Source organism: Aptenodytes patagonicus, chromosome 3, assembly GCF_965638725.1.
Source record: "Aptenodytes patagonicus chromosome 3, bAptPat1.pri.cur, whole genome shotgun sequence".
In the NCBI taxonomy this organism is placed as follows: domain Eukaryota; kingdom Metazoa; phylum Chordata; class Aves; order Sphenisciformes; family Spheniscidae; genus Aptenodytes; species Aptenodytes patagonicus.
Genome location: NC_134951.1, coordinates 117,044,165 through 117,068,088, shown reverse-complemented (window position 1 = coordinate 117,068,088; position 23,924 = coordinate 117,044,165). Strand labels below are relative to the sequence as shown.

At 46.9% G+C, this 23,924-nt stretch overlaps 1 protein-coding gene across 3 annotated transcripts in view; it reads right to left on the bottom strand.

Annotated features, from left to right (window-relative positions):
• Positions 1-23,924, bottom strand: part of SYNDIG1 (synapse differentiation inducing 1) — an 87,980-nt gene that overhangs the window by 52,226 nt on the left and 11,830 nt on the right. For all 3 annotated transcript variants that reach the window (XR_012995045.1, XM_076334818.1, XM_076334817.1), the window contains exons 2-3: positions 14,821-15,390; positions 242-379 (exon numbers count right to left, since the gene is read on the bottom strand). Coding sequence is in view for 2 of the 3 variants with exons in the window: in XM_076334818.1 (XP_076190933.1) it covers positions 242-379; positions 14,821-15,300 (618 nt within the window). In the remaining variant the exon portion in view is untranslated. The remainder of the gene's footprint in view (positions 1-241; positions 380-14,820; positions 15,391-23,924) is intronic.

Sequence of the window (23,924 nt, the reverse complement as noted above, 5' to 3'; positions counted from 1 at the left end):
TTGTCAACTAAAACCTAAAATATTTTGTAGACTCCCTCAATAAAATACCTCACAAGACAACCACCACTATCACAGAGATAAATCAAGGTGGGGAACACGCTACCCTGTTTAACCACCTCCCACTACCCTGGAGAATGTCTTGCCCATATTTGGGTCTTGGTGAACTTTCCTTGCTGGTGTGGGGTGATGGCTACTCCGTGGATGCAAAACTCTGAATTAGCAGGAGACATTTTAACATTACCTCATGAGACAGGTAAAAGGCAGCGATTCCCAATGGCCAGAAGCAGCAGAGCATGGAGAACACAGTGAGGCCAAGATGATCTCTTGGTGGCATCATCAGGAAATTGTCTTCGCTTTCGGTGTCACTTGAGTAATCGCTCTGGAATAGCAAGGGAGAGAGAAATGTAGAGGTGCTGGTTAATGATATAATTATATCTCCTCTATTGTGGGCCAAGGCTGTGATCATCTGCCCATAAAACTCTCCCCAGTTACACCAGGGCAATTCCTCAACATCAAGACAGGCCTCCAGCACTCATGGTAGAAGGCTTCTGGTGACCCACCCTGGGGTCCCTACCATGCAGGGGTCTCTAGACAGGGCCAGGTCTGGGGGCACTTGTACCCTATTCATCAGGGCCCATGCACCCATTCTGCTCTGCTGTGGCTCCACAGCAACAGCACCACAGGAGTTAGCCTGCCCTCCTGCAGTGTCCACACCAGCCGGTGGCATCCTTCAGAAGGACTTCAGGATTGGGACTGTGGCCGTGGCACATCTCCCTCCCTGCCCTGCTGAAAGGCTCACCAGGGCACTAACACCCTGTTTTAGCAGCACCCCGAAGGGAGGCTGAGAGACCCGAACCCTTATGTCTGCACCAAAATCAAACAGGAGAGAAGTGGGAGCACAGCTCAGAGGCAGGGTTATCTCTGCAAGTTGCAGGTTGGGACTGCAGCTGCCCTGTCAGCACCAACGCTTGGGGAAGCCACCCCAGCCAGCGTCACAAAGTCAGCTCTCTTTTTCTCTCCTACTGCATGCACAGCACTGGCTAGCAGGTGGCTTCCTTACGAACACCAGGGGAATCTCCATTCCCTGACTATGTCACAGCCTCCATCACTATTGCACGAACTTGAAAGCAAGAAATGAGAAAGTACAAGAGATTTTGGTAATCACTGCAGGGAGCTGAAAAGGGCCCATTTTACATGTTCATCTTTCATGAATGAAAGAAAGTGACTCTCTAGCCAGGGTGAACCTGGGTGGGTTGGCACTTCGGAAACATGTCACATATCTAATGCAGAAGGAGCTGTAAGCATTGGGTGCTCTGCATCTCCCAACTCAAATGCCAGTCTTCTGGAAGGTCACTGCTCAGGTGGCTGTGAGAATGTCAGCCAGACACTACCCAATGGGGACAAGGTGACAAATGTGGTGCAAACCTAAGCATAAGGAACCAAGGTAGCAAAAGCTGAAAGAGAAAAAAGCATGAGTTGCTCCAGCAGCAATGGGATGCTGCCAGATTTACAGTGTGTAGGCAGAACCACCTGCCCAGGCATGTTTCTTGGATGCCCCATGGTCAAGCTGCAGCAACCCTGACCTAGCAAAAGTTTCTTTCACGGTAATTACTAGGACTGGTCCACAGGGACCTGACTGCCCCACTGCTGAGCGAGTACAATTCTCCAGCAGAGCAGGAGTGGAAGAGATCCTGCTCTCTGATGACTTCCTCCTCGCCTGCAGGGAGTCCACATGCAACAACAGGCATGGAGGCTGTGGTTATTCCAGGCTTTGGAGTTACAGCTTTTGTGCAAGAAGGGCCCTGCAAAGCTTTTTAACTCACCCTGGGAGCACATCCAGCCTGAAACGAGGTGGCCAAAAATCTTCTCAAAAACCCCTTTTGTAGTTGCATGTCCTTCACTGATTGTAGGAGAAATGCTGTGCAAAATCTCACTGAAAGGAAGACATCTGTGTCACATTTAGAAACGTACCCTTTTGGGCATGGGTTTTGTGTCCCTCTTAGAAACTTAGCAGCCTTTTCAGGAGTTTTTGGCCTTTGGGCTAAAACAACTGCTAAAGTGACATTGCTCTACCAGTCAGCTCTAAGTGAGAAACTCCTGAACAGGCTGCTAAGCGTGCAAGACAGGAAAATGAACCCATGAGCAAGAAGGTAAGTTTCTAAACATGCCACTAGTGAGCCACAAGTCAGAAGAACCTAGGAAATGCTGGTAGCCTAATGATATTTGAAAGACTTAGCACTGGGAAAAGGGATTGCCTCTCAAACCGACCCATTTGGGGAACCCACCAGGTGACATGACCCATCGCTTGCTAACATGGAGAGTCTGCTTTGACAGATATTGCTGCCAAGCACCTGCCACAGACCAGAGGGGCCTGGGAGGGAGAGGTGGGGGGACCAGACAGGTCCCATGCACTGAGATTGTGTGGTGCATGTGAACACCAGCACGTAGAGCACCCCAGCCTGTGTCAGGAGTATTGGTGCCTCAGCAGAAGTGACAAAGCTCCATTTGGCAGAAACTCAATAAAATCCCACTTCTGAGGGGACACCTGCTGATGCTGGTGTACAGTGTTTGAGCTTGGTGACTTCCCTTTCTGCTTTAATTTTCAGAACAGGCCATTTAAGTAATTTTTAATACCAATAATCTTTCCTTTCAAGAGTCAGAGAAGAGAGGGGGAGGGAGGAAATCCACAACATCATTGCTGAAACAGTCTCTTGAAACAGTGCCCTTCCCTGAACTTCATGACAGGTAAGATACAAAAACAAAAATGCTTTTGATTTCCCAGTTCTTGGCTGAGTAGTGTGCTGGTATTGTATCTGTGGAGACTACCTGCTGATATTTCAAATTGCCTTTTCTTGCAGATGAAGGTGAAATGGGGCAAAGATTCTCTAGATAATTTTGATCACGTGGTGAACCAGAAAATTATCAGTTATGCTGCTTTCCAAAGGGACTAACCATTCTCAGGGTGGTGGCGTCAGGACATCTCAGAGAGCGCCCATGCCGACTGGAGAGGTGGCTGTTAGATTGCAAGAGGATAATTGCGGAAGTTTTCTTTCGTTATGCTAACATAAAAACCCTTACTGGGGAAGATTAAGTCAATATAGGCTCATACTAATTGAACAGTGGAGTTATGTTGTGAATGCCATTTTGATGGGCAAAGTCCCCATAGTACACATTGGATCAGATGACCTGTCAATCACCAAGAGTGACACAATAATTCTGATCAGAAAGCCCTGACCATGTAGTCCAGATATGAACCAGCAGGGGGGAAAAAAAAAAAAGTCATAAATCACAGAAAGAAATCCAACAGCAAAAGGTACCTCTTACCCCTTCCAGCTAAACACTCATTTCTCCAAGCAAACCTTCCTCCCTGATGTTGTCTCTCTTACAACACGATACCCAACACTGAGCTTACTGAGAGATCCTCCCTATCCAGAAACCTTTCTGACATTGGGAAGCTTTTGACAATGTGGCTACATAGCTGGCTGTCTTCACTTGTTCCTGGTTCTGCAAGAGCTGCACCCTGACATTGGAGGAGCTGGATGTTAGGGGTGCTGAGAAGTCAGAATTACTTTCACCAATTACAGTCGCTTTGGGTTAGCAGACTAATCCTGCATAATCACTGATATTCTTGTCCACAGCACTGCTCCTTTCATGTTTAAAGTCTCTTTATAAATTTACATGGAACTTTTCACAATTACATCATATTTCCACTAATCTGACTGAAAGCTTTTAATTCTTGCAGAAGTTAGGGAGTAGCATAACTAATTAATTTTGAAGGTTTGGGTGGTGAGCAAGACTGCACAGACAAACTTTTCTTTATTTAATGTTAAGCTAGATGAGTTTAAGCAATCTTAAATATCAAACTAATGTTTTTTCTTTCTACAGGAGTACCACCAGTGCATCCTCCAACCAAATAATAAGCAAGCAAAGGACAACTTGTGCAACGATTAAAAAAAAACATGTGGCAAAAAGCATCCCTTTCTTGGTTGAGATATTCTGTTCATCGGCAGAGCAAAGATCCCGAATAGTTACTCTCCTAACAACTCCCAGTTACTCCAGGCTTTTTGCTGAGGTGCTAAAGACACAATCGAGTTATCCTCTTTGAAAAGAGCTCTTCTATCCTGTCAGTCAGACGACACCACTGTCTTCATGATGCTAGAAAAATCTTAGGATGAAACAAGGTGAAATACATCCCGATGCAGCTGCAACCACCTAAGTGACAAGAGACAGGAGGATCATGGGGTGCCAAGGAACAGCAGCAGCAGCAGCTGACAGTCTCTTCAGGACGTTGAGGGATTCACTCCTTTTCAGACATGACATCTGGTTCCAGCAGTTTCCACTGCAATTGCACAACCACTTCTAACCACAACGCACAGAGAATATTTACAGAAGGCAGCGCCTTTCCACTGCAAGTCAGGCTCTGTCTTGGAGACACATCTTTGTGCTTTAACGTGAAAGATGTAATCTCACCAAGGTCCACAGACCTTCCCCTCGCCAAGTGAGCTGCACTCTCTGCAGCCCATGCGAGGTGCTGCTGTGAGAACAGATACCTGTGCAAATGGCCCTGTAGCAGAAATGACACATCTCTGAAATTACTGAGCACACAGTGGGGATTTCCTGCTTCCAATGGATCTTTTGTCTCAAAAGCAGTTATTACAATGACAGCAACCCTCCTCATCCTCGCTGATTACTGCTGCGTGTCCCTCACCAACACACTTGGAGTTCAGCTGAGAAGACAGCACAGGACAAAGCAATCTCAGCCTCAGTTTATCCACAAGCTGTTTTGTGGCTCTTATGAAGAAGAGATGACCTCAGGAGTGCAGGCAAGACTGGAGCTACCAGGAGATCAGGCCCCAGAGGACATCTCCCCTGAGCATGAATTCCTGCAGAAAGCACAGCGCCCTGCCTAAATGAATGTTGATTACAGTGAATGACAAAGAAAGCAAGCAGCTCCTCTCCTCTCCTCTCCTCTCCTCTCCTCTCCTCTCCTCTCCTCTCCTCTCCTCTCCTCTCCTCTCCTCTCCTCTCCTCTCCTCTCCTCTCCTCTCCTCTCCTCTCCTCTCCTCTCCTCTCCTCTCCTCTCCTCTCCTCTCCTCTCCTCTCCTCTCCTCTCCTCTCCTCTCCTCTCCTCTCCTCTCCTCTCCTCTCCTCTCCCCTCCCCTCCCCTCTCCCCTCCCCTCCCCTCCCCTCCCCTCCCCTCCCCCTCCCCTCCCCTCCCCCTCCCCTCCCCTCCCCTCCCCTCCCTTTCCCTTCCCTTCCCTTCCCTTACCTTACCTTACCTTCCCTCCCCTCCCCTCCCCTCCCCTCCCCTTTCCCCTTTGCCCTGCCCTGCCCTGCAGGAAAAGGACCTGAAGACAACGGCCTGTTTCCCCAGAGGACTAGGTGACACCATCAGAGAAAAGGCTTTCACTGGGTGAACCAGCTGGGATGCCCCCACACAAGCTCTTCGACTGTCTTATTTACGCAGATTTTTCAATGGTGCACATCTCTGCAGCCCTAAAATGCATTAGGTGCAAGCGATGTGGGCAGGATATAAACTGGATTTCTGCAGAAACTGTGGATGTGACAAAGGATGAAGAGGAGAAATGAACTTTGCTGGCTTAAGGGAGGTGTTACTTCCCAGACACAGAGTGCATGGGATTTTGCAGCAGCTGAAATTTGGGTGCTAGACAATCCAACAGGATGCCTTGACCTCTGTATTCAAGGGCACTGCTTCTGACACTTCCCAAATGACCTGTGCAAGAAGTCAGCCTTGAACGCAACGACAAACGTGGCCACCCTGGAGACTGATAGGATGAAGCTGAAACATCGATGAATTTTAGTCCATGAAATTCAACTAGCTGCTTCAGTTGATAGTAATGCTTCCTCAGCAAATGAGTGCAGAAGGGAGGGGAAAGAGAAGAGGATATGTAAGATGGGATACTGAATCACGTAGAGACTCTGTTCCTGAAAAGACCATGGCTTGGGAGCAGGAATCACCTGGCACAGAGCAAGGCTGTCTGTACACAGAGTTGAACGCAGGGTGCGCACTTTGGACTGTGTTTCACGAGGCAGTGACCCCAAGAAGGACCACTAGACCAGAGTGTTCAGTCAAGAGCAAGCTGAAAATAAACCTCCCCTGTGATGCACCACAGGAGGAACGAACGTGATCCACGGAGAGGGAAGAAAAGTTACAGTACTACAGACACATACATAATGGGTCCAGTTCTGGTACCACCATTTCCCAAGTATGTTGGAGAAATCAGGAATCAGAAGGCAGGTAAATGCATCATGCCACAGAAATCATCTATACAGGAAGAAAGTAGAGAAGCCAACTTCACTTATAAGATAAATTTAAGATGCAATTTCATCACAGTCTGTAAGTGCCTGCATGAGTAGATAATTTCTGATCTGAGACAGCTCTTTCATTTGGCAGAAAAGCAGAAGAAACCCCAGCGACTGAAAGCAGAACAGATGAAGAGCAGACACAAGGTGCAGATTTTTAAGAGAGATGGTGATGAACACTTCTGCAGGTGTAATGGATTTTCTATTACACAAAGCCCTTTCTTAAATCGAGACTAGCTATCCCTAAAAGCTATGTGCTTTACCTCAACCGAGACATTATGAGTGAACACAGGCTCTGCAGACAGCCTGCGACATACTGGAGGCTGGACTTGATGGTCACATAGTCCCTTCCAGTATTAAAATGCTAGGCACACTGGAGAAGTCAGACAACAAGGTCTGCTGTGAGCCACAGCTGTCAGCAACCTTTGATGGATGTTCAGGAGACAGCCCTTTTGGTATTACTCCTTTTTTCCTTCAAAGCAACCAATTCAGCAACACACACACACTGCGTACAAAACTAATTTCTGGTATGGCCCTGTGGGATCTGCTTCAAATCCAGATGATCCAGTGGTCTGTTTTTGACAAAGACCAACACATGATACGACTACAAGATAATATGTACTCTGTTTCCCTCACACAATGCCTGTTTCAGTAATGCAGTTAAACATGATGCCCTATTCTGACCAGCACTCTGCATCGCTTTGCTCTTCTGCAAGCAGTCTGAGTTCACCTAAATGCAGCAGACGTCGAAGGCAGCATGCTCAATGGTAGCCCTCCCACCAAGGGCTGTAGTTTATCACTGCTCTGCCTCAACACACTTACTCATCACTGAGCAGCGTCTGGCTGATGCTTACTTAAGAGGTGACGTCTCTAAAACCTGGCGCCATCATGGATTCTTCGTCCTGGTGATCTATTATTTATTTATTTTATTTTGCCTGTTTATTTCTTTCTTTCTATCATTTTGAGTTTTGCAGTTGCTCCCCTTCAATTTTAAAGATATTTAAATGATCCATAATCCACTAACCCTGTCCTCGTCCAGCTCCTCCTGTTTCCCCAACTCCCAGCCTAAATTGCCTTGTCAGTCGAGCAGCCAGCCTTGCAGAATGGGCTCACAGAGGTCTCTCCTTGCTTGGAAAGCTTTTCATATAGACCCTTGCAAAACCAAAACATACCAGGGGCAAAAAACCCTGGATGCAGCTATCCAAGCCCATTCTTCCTCCTGTCCCCCTGGATTTTGATCATCTCCCTTGTGATGTTTTCTAGACACCCACAGCCAGTCTGCCTATAGCTCATCAGTAACTTGCATTCAACACATTGCCACTGGAAGGGGATTACTACAGACAGCAGTAAACAGATCCATACTAAAACAGGCCAGCTGCTACAGTCTCCTAAATCACACTCTCTCTGGGAGAGCAGTAATCACAGCCATAAAGTAAATATCCCTAATCTTTGTGTGAGCAACAGGGGCTTCCAACAACCCTTTGAATTCATGGGGAAGGCACATGTGTATCGCGGCACACTCATGCCTTTGCAGGTGGGCCAGCAGCCACCACAGAGAAGTGTCTCTCAGCAGCTTACGCTGTCAGCTGTTGAGAAAGGTGAAGCTGCGGTGAATGCAATGCACTTCATCAGTGTTATTCTTTGTGGCATGGGGCATCACTGTGGGGCTCCCACTCAAGGAGAGGAAGACCTCCACCGTCTGCAGACACAAAGGTTCCTGCCAGGAGGAGCAGAGCAGGTGGTCCCTGCAGAGCAGATGGTCTCAACACTGCCCCTTGAGGACGATTAGGGAGATACCCCTCTTCACTGAGCCACTTCAGCAGGAAGAGCAGCAGCTCAAGCTGGGGCAGGTGGAGTGGCCCTTCACGATTGTCCTCTTTTTGCTTCAGAGCTGACAGTTTCCTTTGTGGTGCAGCCCTCAAAGAAGTGTGCCACACCCCCACCTTCTGCAAATGACAGCATGCAGCTCATCCAGAGCCCCTGCCACTTACGGGCTGGAGCCCAGGGACCTCACTGCATAGCGTCAGTCTGAAAACTCAGGGAAGTGATGATGAGAAAGGGAATCGCCCTGGGCCCTGGCTGCTATTAACAAGATTCATAGGAGGGCACTTGGAGACTGCTGAAGGTGACTTCCCAGCCATGTTCCCTTCACCTAGGGCTGGCTAATAAAGGTTAATATCCCTTGGCAGGGCTCAGCATCTCCAGACTCCAGTGGCTTCTCCTTTAAGGGAGAAAAATAAATCAAATGCAAATGAAGTGTAATCACGCTTGCAACCTGTTAATAGTGTGCCTGTGAAGGAATCCAGGGACATAAAGTGTGTCCTATGGGGTCAGACCAAAGGCCCACTGAGCCCCATGCTTGGCCTCTGACAGCAGCAGCAGGACATGACATAAACCTGGACACTTTGCAGTCCATCCCTTGTGCTCCCTCAGCACGCACAACTGTTGTGTAAGAGTTATTAGAAAGAAAAGCTTTGCCAATTCCTTTTAATACCTGTTTATGGATTCCTCATCCATGAATCTGTCTAATCCCTTTTGAACTTGCTGATCCGTCATAACCTCTTGTGGCAGTAAGTCACCAAGTGTTCACTACCCCATGTCTGAACAACGATTTTCTGTTATCTGTGTTAAGCCAATCTCTTACTAGCTCCCTCAAGTGTCCCCTGCTTCTAATATTGCAGGTTTGGCAAATGGTGGATCTGCATTCACCTCATCCTTCACTTTCATGATCTTGTGCAACCGGCTCATACACCCCTTGGCTACCTTCTCTACAAAATGGAGAGTCCCAACCTTTTTCACCACTCCTTGTAAGGAGGCTGCTACTTCCACTTGATCATTTTCTTTGCCCTTTTCTATCTCCACAGTGTCCTTAAGAAGTGGGGACCACAATCGCCCACCCCACTTAAGAAAGTGGATTGCACCAAGGTTTAATACAGTGGCAAAATGCTGCTGGCACTCCGTCTTGTTCTCAACACAGCTCTTTAAGATACCCAGCATTTTGTTGACTGACTGGCTTGCCCTGCACACTGTTCTGTGGGACTTCACAGCACTGACAATGATTTCTCCATGGTCTCTTTCTTGAGTTGTAGCTCACAGTTACAAGCTCAGCCTTCAGTTCACATGCATTAGATTATTCTTCCATAAATGTACTAGTTTCCATTTATTTACATTGAAATGCATCTGCCACCATTTTGCCAGTCAGTTTTGTGCAGTCCTTCCAGAGTTGTTCTCCACTGGCATGCCACCTGAGTACCCAAAAGAAACTAACACAATCCACAAACTTGGACAGGTCTAAGAGCCCAAATGCCTCCACATTTCCCTGTGACCTTATCCCATGTCCCTGTGTTCTTCTGAGCATGTGCCACGGGACAAAAGAAACCAAAATGACATTCCCAGATCCACAACACATCCCTAGGTGAGCTTGGGCAAGACATTTATTGCACCATTTTCTTCAGTTCCCCAGGTGCAGAATGGAGAAAATACTGTTTTCCCACCTCACAAGAGCACTGCTATGACCAGTGAATTCATTAGTGAAAACAAGATGCAAGACCCTGAAGAGAAATGGCCAAACAAGTACCTAAAGCATGCAAGACCTGCCTCGGATGTCATCTGCGCTACAGCCTCCCATGTCTGCACTAGACTGCCTCTTCGCCCATGCTGCAGAGCTCTCTGGAAGGGGAACCCCACCATGCTCAGCTCCCCAGGGGGGTGTCCAAACATGCTTTCTGGATACCTACTCCCAGGGGAGGCTGAGGACACAGCAGTTCAGGTCTTATCAGCGCAATGCAGGACCATCCAAGCCTGTGCAAGCTGGAAGCATTGAGAGAAAGCATGCATGTCGTGGGGCTCAACATGTGCATAAACCCCTCAAGGGCCTTCTCTTCACATTGCAGAAGAGATGTGGCCAGGAGGTGCTTGGGAACGTTGAGAAGAGGGGTTAGATGGAACAGGACATGGCTTAGGATCCACATTCTGTCTCTATACTTTCATGCTTACATCCAAGGGATGAGTTTCACAGAAGCATCCAGCAATTTGCCAGGGAAAAAAAGAAGGAAGGTTTAGCTTGAAAGCACTACATTTCCTTTCTTCTTTCACTCCCCAGAACATTCTATTTATTACATTTTCAGAGACTGTTTCAGATGCTGCTAGGAAAAAAAAAGGGTTTTAAGAGCGAGCTCAGATGTATTCTTTTATGCGACACATATGAATAATTCAATTTGCTGCCATCAATAGCTTGGGTTTCTCTAAATAAGCCATCTATCTAGGGGTTAGGAGGAAAACTAGCAGGAGTGTAATATGACAAATAATGTTTCTGGATAAAAGATGGCACTGCATTTACACATGAACTCTAACAAGAGGGTATTCCAGCTAGCAACTCATGCAATATTTCACTGCCACCACATTTGACAAGTTGTCTGTCCATTAGTTGTGGCGTAAAGAACTCATAAGATATTTATAAGCGTTCCAGAGATACCTAATAGGGAATCATTTGACTTCAGGGATGGGCACTGAAGAGAGAAGTTTAAAGCTTTGACAGAATGCGCAGCCTTCTGCTTTCATGCCTGGTAATTGCTGGAGCAAAGTGGGGCTGTATATGCTAATGAGAGCTGTTTCAGAAATGTTTTTCCGTCCAGACAATTATGATTTTCGTAGGCAGTCTGAATAACATTACACCAGGACTTGAGAAACACTGCTAGTTAAAAAAAAAAAAAAAAAAAAAAAGTTAAACATGGCCGTGTTGTTGCAGCGATGTGCAGGACCCCTGCTTAGGATGTCTCCTGCTTCTCTGCTACATCTCCCAGGTTCTGCAGAGTCCCCGGGCTTGGGGAGGGAAGAAGGTGCCTCCTTCTAGGCAACTTGTCAGAGACACTGCTGAGCTGGATAGACCCATCCTGAAGGGGATGACAGGTAACAGAGCAGCAACCCCTGCAGCCTGGCTGGGTCAGCTCTTCAAACCAAAACCAAATCACTGTCAGTCAAAATAGCTGTCTTTTTTCAGAAACTTTCTCTGTGGTGAAGTTTTCTGCAAGAGAACAACAACCTTTCTGGTTATCAAGAGCCTTCTCTTCAAAAACGAAACCCTGGCAGAAACACACTGACTAGCAGTAAAGCTATTTTCTGCATACGTCCACGGACTCCTGCAAGTATTGCATGGAGGGGATCACTACAAAGGGACGAGTTAGATTTTTCTGCATTTCTAAGAAACTAAATACCCAGTCCTGAAAACTCCTAGGCAGGCACTCTGCAATAAGACAGGCAGTGCCAGAGAGACGTGGGGGAAGACAAACGACTTGCAACCCCAGGGTTGTTCTGTCTCCCAGAAGGCATTTTACTGAGATGCTGCAGTTGGGAATCCACTTGCCTTGCCCTGACATGTGGAGAAAAGTGGTAGCCCTCAGTTTTCAAGAGACAACGGCTTTTCTGCGCAAAGCTCCCCTCTTTGCTAATGTTTGCAAAAAGGGGCTATTTTTAGAGTTTTCTCCCAGAAATAAGTGCCAAAGCAGATATGTTACAACAAAAAACCTTTACAAGAACTGAGCCCTGATCTGCTGTTATACTATGCAGCTCCCATCCCTCAATGAGCTGTGGCATGACAGTCAATGTGGCAAGATACTCACCAACGTGCTGTGCATCCTCAATGGCAGAATCGAATCCTTCAAGGCTCTCACAGTGGGGAAGCAAAACCTTGCACCTCTGCTGTATCACCCTCTCTCATTGTCCTCCTTTTAACTTCTGCTCCCAGTCCTGGTACTAACCCTTTCCACCCCACTTCAAGTCTATTAGTAATTTTAAAAAGCATTTGCTCCTTGTTAGTAACTGGTGGGAAAAAAAGCTTTCTAGTGGGCCAGACTCGTGCTGTGTGATTCAAGTGCTGTTTTTCTCATTTGGACAGATAGGCAAATTTTTATGTAGTTAACAATCTGGCATGGTTCATTCCCCTGCTCAGTGACTGCTGTCCTCAAATACTTTTCTTCCATTCCTGGAGTCTCAACATATGAAGCTACGTCTCTAATGAACCTCTGTATTAGCCAAGCCCAGGAGGCCCTCATGCATCTGGCCACATAGATACAGCACCTGTCCACATGGGAACCAGAAAAGCACAACACAGCAGTCACATTTTTTGCTGGTCTTGTGCTGTCAAATGCATCTCTCCTCTCCTTCCCAACTTTCTGCATGACCGGCTGCATCCGCAGAATTTGGATCTTCCTGGGATGGAAGTTACTCCCCATACTGAGACCCCTTGTGCTGAGTGCAGCTGCTCAGCAGGTTGGTCATTCAGGTCTGGTTCATGGAGAAGTGTGAAAATCACAGCGCTGCACTGGGTTGGCCAAGTAGCACAGCGATGGAGACTGATACTGGGCTAGAAGCAGAGGCTTCTAGCAATTCTAGCAATGCACATGTTTCAGTCAGGCAGGTCCTTCCCCAGACCTTGCCTCATTTTCTCCTCCCTTGCTCCATTCCCCTGGTGGAGGAGAAACCCCGACACCGAAGAGAGGAAGACGCATGGGTGTGTACTTCATGAATGTTGTCCTCTTCTGAGCACTTTGTATGTGTAGGTCAGGATGGCTGTCCGTACACCTCTCTGTTTATTAGCACAGTAACATCCTGCAGGGTTAAGTGAGGCTGGGAATCCGCGGTGCCAGATGCAGTACACCCATTTAAGAAGGGACGCGTATGACCTCAGGAGCCTACAGTCCAGAGAAATAGGTCAGAAAGAAGGAGGAGCCAGGGAAAATGATGCACACACTGTCACAGCGTGGTACCAAAATTTGCAAAGGCTCTCTCCTTTCTCCCCTTGAGATCTGGGGAGAGGAAGGATGAAGTCACTTTCCTCAGACCTTGTTTTACAGGTGGTTTTCTAGAACAAACGTTCTCTATGAAAAGCTGATCAAGCTCCTACAGTGCCACTTTGAAGAGAGACACAGATTGAGGCCCCGAGATTGCAAAGGTACCTTAAAAATCCCACCAAGAAAAGGGAAAAGATTTTTGGTATAAAACATTTTTCCTTGTCCTGTTTATTTTCCCAGCCTTTTTTAGCCTATTCTCCAACAGTTGGCTAAAGAAGGTCTTGCTGGATTTGGATTGACAAGAGGGAGACATTTTTTTTTTGCTGCCTAAATGTCAGGCCAGATATGTCAATAACACCATTAGGCAATTACATGCCTGCTGCAGTCACCTGCATCACTACTGCATGAGAGAAACTAGGGCAAAAAGGCAGCAACTAGGGATTTTGTTTTGATTAAGAAAACAAGACTTCCCACAGCCAATTTTGAAATGCTGTAGAAGGGTGTGATTTGAGCTAACACCCTCACATGCCTCAGAGAGAAACTTTTTGTCTCCCTGCGGAGGCATTGAATACTGCGTTACTGGCACACACTGGGAAAAACACCTCTCTTTTTTCCTACTTTATCAATACAGAGAGAAAAGAGAATAAAAGAGAAGTCAGGCTCTTGTTGGGTTGCCCCTGTGCTGATCACAGGGTGAGACACTGGTATTACAGGAGGTGAAAATAGAAGTTTTAGGACTTGTTAGGTCTCGGTGGAGAAAACCCCTGCAACAGAGAAACACGAGCAAATAGTCTCTCGATCTCAACTTGGACATTCGAGTTGAAGCTATGGCTTCGCTCCAGACAGCCAAACAGTCTTTGCTAGGTTAGGAGTCTATGACCAATGCTGGAGAAAGTTTTGGGATCAGCAGCATTATGCATACCCTCCATTCGCACACACACTGGCAAACACAAATCTGTGCCGCTCTTGGGCAGCTGGTTTCAGCCAAAACCAAAAAGGTTTTTTAAAGTAAAAAATGCATCATTTAAGAAAGAATGAAGTTGATTTCCATAGTCTGCCCCATTTGGAGAACAAAATGTATCTTACTTTACTGTGAGCAATCAGTGAAGCACGGGAACCTAAAAGAAAACATTGCATTTGGGATCTAATGAAGTGTTTCACTCCATCAGAAAAAAATCTTTTATTTCAGGGACATGGGATTCATTTCAGCTTGAAACCCAAAGACTTCTGATTTTGTGTGCATTCAGAGACAGAAATGTTTTGTGTTTGAGCCAGTATACAAAACAATCTGCTTTATGCCCAGCTCAAGTCAGGAGAAAGTAAGAGATGATGTTGGCCTGCAGAGTAAGACAACCTCCATGTACGTGGATAGATGCTCCTGGCCCTGACCTTACACAGCATTTAAGCCCATGGGTCTTCTTCAGTTTCCGACCAGCCCATGCAGAGGTAGGAGGGAAATGCTGACCTCCATTAGGACCAGTGGGATTTTTGCCATTAGTATCCACAGAGTTGGAACTTTACCCAACAAATAAAGATGAGCGATCGCTCACTGTCCTGGCCAGAGGAGAGTGTGATACAGCTGATCCCATGCAAACCAGCTTCCAAAGCAGCTGATCCCCTGCAGACCAGCTCTTGGAGGCTGTACACTTAACCCCAAATATGCCCTCCTCCCCCCAGCCTTCCCCACATATCCCAAATGACATCTGACCTCTAGCTCCTGGAAGTCCTCCTCTTCCTCCACATCATACGAGAGGGTGTGAATCTTGATGTCATCTGCTGAGAGATCGATGAACTTGCTGTCTGGGTACTCCAGGCTGTCTTTGGTGGGAGAGCGGTCCTCAATGAAGGTAGTTTCACAGCACTCCGAGCCAATGCTCTCACCCCACGAGCGCAGCACGTTCTCTGAGTAGAGGATGATGTTGGGCCGGTAGTGAGACTCCACTGTCTGCTGCAGCATGTTGGGGTCCAGGAGCTGCTGCACAGGGTCATTCCTGCCGTTCTCCAGGCAGCTCGGAGAGGAAAGGCTGCCCGCTCGGTGGCTCTGATACTGGGGGGTTGGGTACACAGAGACCAGACCATCTCGGCTCTCTGCCACTAAGTTCCTTGTATTAATTAAACCATTCCTTTTCCCAGCTTCAGCAATCTTATTGTGCATTAGCACGCTGTTCTGCTCAACCAAGCCATCCATACTGGGAGGTGTCTGAGGGAGTGGGATGGGTGGTCTTTATTTTGTTGTACCTTAGAGACAGGTCACACTGGGGCAGTGGCTCCCATTTTCCTGATGAAGAAAGGGAACAGATACCAAGGTGAGGACAAAGGCAATGAATAACATATCAAGGCACCCAAATCAGCTTGTCTTCGGTATCACCTCATGAGGAAATACAGCCCCACATATGCACACACCCTGCCCTAGCTCTCCAAATATATCCCACTTGGAGAGGCAAAAAACCCCACCCCAAGTCCATGGGGTGAACAGGAGCAGATGACAATGTGTGGTGACAGAGGACTTCCTGAGGTGTCTTGGTAATGGTGGGCCCTGTCAGAGAAGGGCTATGATGCCTCCTCCATCCTCCCACCGGTACGCCACTGTCCTTCCGGGGACAATGTCCCTTTCCTCTAAACACACTCTGATAAGAGAGATGGGGGGGAAAAAACAAAGATAAAAGATAAAAGAACTGTTTTCAGTTCTCAGAAATCTGCAATTGCGAAGGGCAGGCAGCTGGTGTGTTCAGCTGTCAGTCTCTGCAGCCACCCTTCACCCTTGGCAAGTGCTTTACTACCCTCTGAAAACGCAGCTGAAGGAAAAAAAGCAGGCAGCGCTCTTCAAATAGACTGAAAAAACACCACCTGAAGGCGAGGTCAGCTCTAACCCAGAGGAATTAAAACTCCTCTGGACAGGGTCTCAAATCCCCTGTGTTGCTGTGGGTGCCCTACTTCTTCCAATGCCTCTGGGGCTGTCCCGGGGCGACAGATTGAAGGGCTGTGATGGGGCTTGTCAGTGTGACCATCCCCATCCAGATTCACCTGGAAGACATGGAGGCACAGTTGCTTGAGCCCCAGGAGCTGGCTGTCTCCTTTTGCACAGGAACAACAGCTGTCCTCTGTCCCACCAGACCACCAGCCTGGCTCTGGTTTGTGTGGGTTGCACTAAGGCATGAGAAATCAAAGGGACAGTTCAGAAGGCTAAAAGTACTTTTTTTCCAGCCCAAACACTTTCTCACCAGGACACCAGTTTTGCTCAGGTGCAGACAAAGGAAAATGCTTTTTGTGTCTGCCACAGCAACAATGAGCTCAGGATTTTGTTTCTGGGCCTGACCACAGAAATCACAGAAATGCTCCTGGCTTCAAAGAGCTTCATATTAGATCCTCTAAGGCCAAATTATTAAAGTAGGATTACCTGTCCCCAGTGTGCTGCCTGGAGGAAAACAAGAATTACGCATACAAACACACATACATACATATTATTTTACTTGATGCTTTCTATTTCCCTTTTATATCAGAGATCCTCTAACAGAGCAATGGCTAGCAAAAAAGCCAAATTTTATTTCCTCTAAATAACTCCAGACTTCAAACATCTGCAGTCTCCCTTTTGGCTTGCAAGAGATATTTAAACTATTGCTAATAGCTGGTCTTCTGTTCTTACACTACAAACGAAGCAAGAAACTTGTTTAACATACAAGAGAGCCTAGCTAAGTATGCTGCAATGCTTGCATTACAGCACTTGGTTTAACACATAGAAAACCCATTTTATTGTGTTGTGAAATAGTTCAGTGCTTGTCCTAAGTGAACTGACAGGAAAGCTACACAAGTGAAAATACACCACAGTGGGATCCCGTGGAATTTACACTACACAGCTCTCAGCCCCAAACCTGGGGAACCTGCTGGCAAAATTAAACCAATTTGCAGATTAGCTTGGAAGCTTGGACTCAGTTTCACCAAAGGATTAGTCCCAAAGCACTCAATCCCTTTGCAGCAGATAAGACTAAGAGCCGGTGCGCTGCCTTTCCAAGGAAAACTCATTTCCATATGCAACCATGCCTGTGTTAAACGAACAGAGGATGTTACTGTTCCCGCTCCCGGCACGGTAACATCAGCCTGTGTCAGCACAGACGTATTGATGTGAGGTGGAGCTGCTTTTGGAAGAAGCAAGCGAAGTTCAGCAGGCGAGAGTGGGTGGGGAGGCCAATGTGTTGACATTTGCCTTAGGACTGGTGCTTGCAGAACAACAGTCTTCCATCCGCTGCTCCCCACTGAGCGCTGGCAACCTGCAAGACCTCCTGTGGGCTGCTAAGCTGTCCCAATTTTGCTGTTTAGGAGGCTTCAGAGGCTGGGTGGGACCCAGTCACAACCTCAGCCGGGGAACACCTGCTGCTTTACCCAGGTTGGGTGGGACCACTTGCTTAGGAGATCATTCTGCTGTGCCTCCAACAGCTTGCCCACAAACCTTCCCCTTCTTCCTCCCGCCCCTCCCACAGAAACAAAATGAAAGTACATCACCACAGGCAGAAGCTGAGAAAAACTCAGCAATTGAAGAGTAAGTTGTCAGGAGACTTTGCTCAGTTCGCCCTGAGCTAGCCTGAAAAATGTGCAAGGCTCCCTGACATGTGACACCAACCATCAACCCCACTGAAGCCAGAGAGACTTCACCCAAAACTGTAAACCATCTCACAAGCATTCGTAGCCCTGCCGTTTGTCCAAGCAAACTGAAATGGTCAGCAGAAATATGCCACAGATGTAGTAGAAATTGGAAGAAGATGCACAAATCAAACAGCTCCCCTCCCAGAAAAATGGATGAAGAGGTCAATAGTTGGCCACTGCATCAATGGCTGCAGCAAAGCTTGGGTCAGGACTCACACCTCTATGCGGTCACACCATTCCAACAAATGGGTATTGTCTGGCTTGAGCAGCACTCAGGAAAATGCCATTTTAAGGCAGCTTTATCGCATGCCTTTGAGCTGTGCTGTCAGATTCCCTTCACGTTGTCTCTGCACTTGCCTATCATCCAGATAATGCTTGGCTCTGGAAACGCAGGTCTCACTCCAGGCATTCCTCTGACAGCTGTACTGTCTTCATGGAAAATGCTCACTTTGAATGGGTGTAAATGAGGCTCTACAGGCACAGTGACACCGGAGGTAGCTGGTATGCAGACCGGTACATGTTCCTCATGCAGTTTTAGGTGGTCATCTTGAAACGGATGCATTATGAGAAAGGGTCACTCCCATCTCTTTAAAGTTGACTTGCATGGGGACACTCCAAAATCATGGGAAATGAAAACCATCATTCAGTTCTTCTCACACCCCTCAGCAACAAGAGGAGAAAAGTAAGCAGAAGCCACAAGGGAAAATGCTTCAGTATGCCTAAGTGACCTGAGACCCAGGAGCACTTCAGAACGTCACTAGGATGTCAGTGTCATCAGGAGTCAGGACTGCCCCACACCATCCCTTGCTCCTCAATGTTCATTAGCTTATGTGATGCAGGAGCCAGGCCCCTTTGGCTGATTCAAAGGAGGCCGGAGACTCAACATCATTTCAAAAGGTGATTTGGCTCCAAAGCATTTGGAGTGCTGACAGATAAGATTCTGCAAAAGACCTAAACTAGGACTGTTCACGACAGCTTTGGTACTCTGTGACTGATACCTCTACCATCCCAAGGAACTGAGAACAACTATGTTACAGGCTCAAGCATCCTCCCTAATCATCCACACCAGCAAAGTGTTAGCACACCCCATAGCCTGGCTTCAGCCTGTGCCCTCTCCCAGACAATACCCACGCTGCAGTAAGTGCCATGCATGCTCCTGAGAAGCCTAAAGGGGAAAACCACCTTGTTTTTGCAGGTAAGAGAGTTCAGCAGCATGGACATAGTCGATGTTGGACCATTCAGCCTATGGGTGACAGGATGGATCCTGGCATGCCTCACTTACTAGACAGGAGAGAGCCTGTGGTGTGGCTCAGTCCTACCATGGATCTGGCTGGTGCTTACCTGCCGTGCATTTAAACCGGCCTTGTAAACCAATCTTGCAGATTCTGAGTGACACTTTCCCCTTGGGATGGGGGAGGAGGGGAAGAAAACATCCAAAATGAGGCAAGGACAAGACAGGGAGCATCCTTCCTGCACACAGCTCCTCCAGTAAGAGGGCTAATACATTGCTGAAGACATCCTCCCCGGAGTCCCACACAGTAGTGCAGCTCGCATGCCTTGGGGAAGGTAGCAGAGAGAGATGCGGATGGCAGCAAGCAATCAAGGAAAATTGTTTAACCCTAGAGTAATTTCAATCTGTAGCTGGCTGGCTACCTTACCAGAGCCTGACCCAATGTTCTCAGCCCTGCAAGTGTATTGCTTAATGGTAAGGAGCTGGTGAGACTCTTATGCCTTTTCATTATAATATCTTAACAGAAATAATAATAATAATAATAATAATAATAATAATAATAATAATAATAATAATAATAATAAGGTGGCATTGATTTTTCTTTTCCAGCTGAAATTCCTGAGTGGCTGGTCATTAGGTTTAAATCAATAGCACCTTGATTGCCACTGCATTTTGATGCATAGCTGAAACAAGGTCAATTGCTGTCTAGGGAAACTGAGAAACAGTTGAGGTACCCAGGGATTCTTCATCAATAAAAAGGCAAGATTAAGAGCATTGTCAGCCACAAATGAAATTTCATGTCCTCATGGATAAAAGAGAACCTCTCCTGGGCTTTCCTCTTCCCAACCACTGGCTGAAGGGAGTTAAATCAGATTTTCAAGGCCTTTGTAACCTGCTGCTACCTCAGTGTTGGTGGGAGAATTAGACTCAAAGGCTGGACTTTGTTTTACCTACTGCAGATACCCGAGGATGTTTCTTGGGAGAAATTAATTGCAGTTATGCAAGGTGCACAGGACCGGTGGGCTCAGTCTCCCTTTGGAGTAACAATACCCCTGTAAAATACAGCGAAGACCCTCTCAGCTTAATACTAACCTCCAGATGAGTGAAGCAGGTGAAATGAGTCCCTCAGGTTCAGATGGAGGAGCAACAAGACAGTGGCACATGGCCATGAGTGATGCTTAGGGGCAAAAGGCAGCAAGTGCTTATGCAATGGCTCAGAGCCTGTATCCTCCTGCAGGGACTCCTTGGAGGTGGATTCAGTGACCATCCTTTCATTAAGGGCTTTGTCTGACCTGACCTGGGCCAGGCTCACATGTCTGCGATTCACAGGCAGGTCCTAAAATTAACATTGTTCCAGTTTCCAGGTCAAACTGCAGCCCAGAGGATCCCAGATGGCAGCGTGACCGAGCAGGTAACCTCTGATAGACCACCTGAGGCAACTGGAGGACCCCTTCTCTGCAGGGAACCAACACTCAAAGCGAAATGAGCCACTCTCATTACCTAGGACAGCAGTGAGGTTTCAAAATGATGCTGACAGGAAAATGAAACTTATCAGAGCCCTTTAAATAAGAGAGCTGCTCAGTCTGCTCCAAGATGCAGAGTTAATTTAACTGGTTTGATTCAGGTTTCATTTGTCTTCACACAGTTTGAATTTATCCCCACAAATCACTCACCGGTACTCAGGCTGACCAGAAATAATTCTGCATTTTCAGACTTGAGGCTGGAACCAAAAGGGAAAACCAAGTTCAAGCTATTGGCAAAGAGTAGATGAAACTTCAATCTAATTTTCACCTTGGGGATTTGACATTTTTACCCAGGTCTCTGGTATTAAAAGTGAAGCCGTTAATTATTATAACCTTCATTCTTTCCAATTTCTTGCATTTCTTGTTTTTTCTCTCTTTCTTATTTTAATAAGAAGCTGCAACCAGTGCCAAGATATTTAGTCTGCAATGCTGTGGTTTATTAAGCTATCACTTGTGTTACAGCAGAGCCCAGCTACGGTAGCTGCAATGAGAGCTACGCTCTGCTGGGTGTTCTGCAGATTCCTGCTATGATGACAGTGGCTGACAAACTAATTAAGCAAAGGGTGTGAGACAGAGAAATGCAAGCTGTAGAGAGGGCAAGGAGAGAACAGCTAAACGCTGTGCCCCAGGCTCTGGCAGACAAGGAGCAGAAGCCAGCTCTGCTACTGCCCACCGTCCCAAAACTCCTTCGCTCTTCTGTGACCCGGCTGTTGTCCTCCTGCCTCCATGGGGCTCTCCCCTTTGCACAACTCTAGCACAACCTCAGTGTGTTTCAGCCTTCTGGAGACCCCTGCCAGGTACCAAAAGTCCTGTGTGAACAAGCAATTCAGTTATCTCTGAAATACCAGGCTACAGTTGAAAAGCCCCAGCCCTTTCCTCACAACAGATCAGAAAGACATTCATCCAGGCAGACCAGACATCACCAGCCCAAAGGCCTGGTTTATTGGCAGGAAAACTTGGAGATGAAGGCAAGCCATGGTGAGGCTGAAGGCAGAGTCCCCATCCACTATCAAAGCTTATGGCCGTACCTGCTGCCGTTCCCTGCAGATCTTGCAGAGCATCAGCCAGGAGAAAGGGCTCAAAGAGCTCATGTGCCTCTGCATGGGGGTCTTGGATATAAGGGGAAATCTTTTCCCTGTGAAGACAGTCAAGCATTGGAAAAGGTTGCCCAGGGAGGTTGCGCAGTCTCCATCCTTGGACGTTTTTAAGACCCAACTGGATGAAGCTCTGAGCAATGTGGTGTGACCCCGTAGTTGACCCTGCTTTGAGCATGAGATTGGACTAGAGACCTCCTGAGGTTCCTTCAGCTTGAGTTACCCTATGATCCAGATCTCTCTGCTCCTAACAGATTCCCACCTGTCTCCCATGCTCCCAGCAAGACATTCACTGCTCCCACATCCTTCTGCCAACCCCTCAGGAACTCTAAACCTAACACCAGCGTGGCAAGAAGGGACAATAAACACCCTTTGCAGGGCTGTGCCACCAGCAGAAGCTGATGCAGCCTCACGACTACCAGATTCAACAAAGTGCTGCTGGGTTTGATGCTGGTTCCCCCACTGCCAGCACACAGAAAGCAGAGGGGAGAAAGCTTTCTTGAAGAGCAGGCAAGCCAAATGGTGAGAGCTGCAGCCTGATAAAAAACACATTGTAAGAGGTTTGGAGGCTGCAGGTTTCCTGGTGCAAGCTTTCAGGTATGAGGGAGTTTTTAATGCGTAATGCAATAGGCTTCAACATGGTTTAAGGTATTTCAAACCTCTAGAAACTGCAAGAACACGTATGGACCTTTTGCTTGAGAGAAATCACAGGCAATGTATGGATCTGGAGAGCTGATTACAAAGTGAAATATTTAAGGAAAGGAAGGAAAAAAACTTTGCCACTTGTATTTTTCTTCTTTGATTTAGCTGGGCTCATTAAAACAGGTTTTGTTTTAAGGGAACGCTGCTATTTCAGCAGCTGAAATTCCTTTTGACCTATTAAGTAAACTACAGGGAGTTTCATAAGGCAGTGCAACTAACTCACACTGGGAGAATTAGGAATGCATGCGTTAGTGATAGCTAAATGTTTAATTGCTAACAGTGGAAGTAAAAAGACCTCCATGCTATTTTAGTATTACCAAGATGCAGCAAATCCACTGTGAGACATGGGCCTGTCCTGCCCTGAAAAGGAGGGACTCAGAGTACAGTGAAATGCCCAAGGTCACACCAGACACAGTAACAGAGCTGGAAATAAAATCCAGGTCTCTTGATTGCCTGTCCAGAGGTATATTTAAATGTGGAAACAATTACCATATGCATATTAGATCTGCCTGAATAATTGATTGCTTGATTCAGTAGCTGAACCAAAGAATGGGGGGGAGAAAGGAGGAATTACCTTGTGCTGACCTAAAACATAAAATGTTATCCCTGCAACAAAATATTTCCTTTTGAGCAGATGGAAGCATCTTGCCTGAGCCAAAATGAAATGTAATGTTTCATTTATTTTTTTTTAATTGAATGAACTGGCTTTTAGTTCAATTTGCCTCAAGTTGCCTCCAATTAAAAAATGACACATTCAGGCTTTTGTAGCAATCCTCCTCCCCGCCTAATTTTGACAGCCTCAACTCTTTGTTGAGTTCAGTCCAAATTCACAACTTTTTTCATTTGATGACAAAACTGCACTTTCCAGCTAATAAATAACTGACCTGAATAACAGCACCTGGCTGTAATGTAAATAACCCTGCCTGTTGTGGAAGGCACCAATATAAAAACACCTTGCCATCTGCACAACTTACGGCAATTACTTTGCAAAGTACAAGCAGTCAAAAATCAGGCTCCATGCCTTTTTAAGCAAGAAATTCATTTCGCCAACACAATCGGGGAAAGCTCGGTGTCGGAAAGCTATTATCAGCTACCTAACTGCATCTGGACACATGAATGCTATGAATCAGCCTTGACCAAGTGGCTGGTGAGCTCAGCGCGAACCTATAAAACATCTGGATCCTGTCCTAACTCTGCATCTCCACATGAGCAAAGCCTTTTGTGCACATGCCTGACACATGCTTCTCTCATGCCTTCTCCTTCTCTCCTGGCTTGAAATATGTACCCTCCACTCTGACCCTGGCTATCCAGTAGCATGCACCGCAAAGGATGCCTTCGCACCAGCTTGTATCACTGGGTCCTTTGCAGCACTGCTGTTCAGAGCGTCCCCAATACCACAGAACAGGACCATTTGATGACCCCAAATGTATCCAACCTCATCATACCCCTCTGAGCCCCCCACCCGCATTTCAAACTGGGGGGATTGAGTCATGAGGAGTGATTCTTGCTTTAAAAGACGTATCTCTCCCAACAGAAGGCTAAGCTGACATTTCTTCTCCCTCCATCCATCCCAAAAAGCTGTTCGGTAAAACTCTCTGATTATGTCCAGCGCAATAAAACTAAC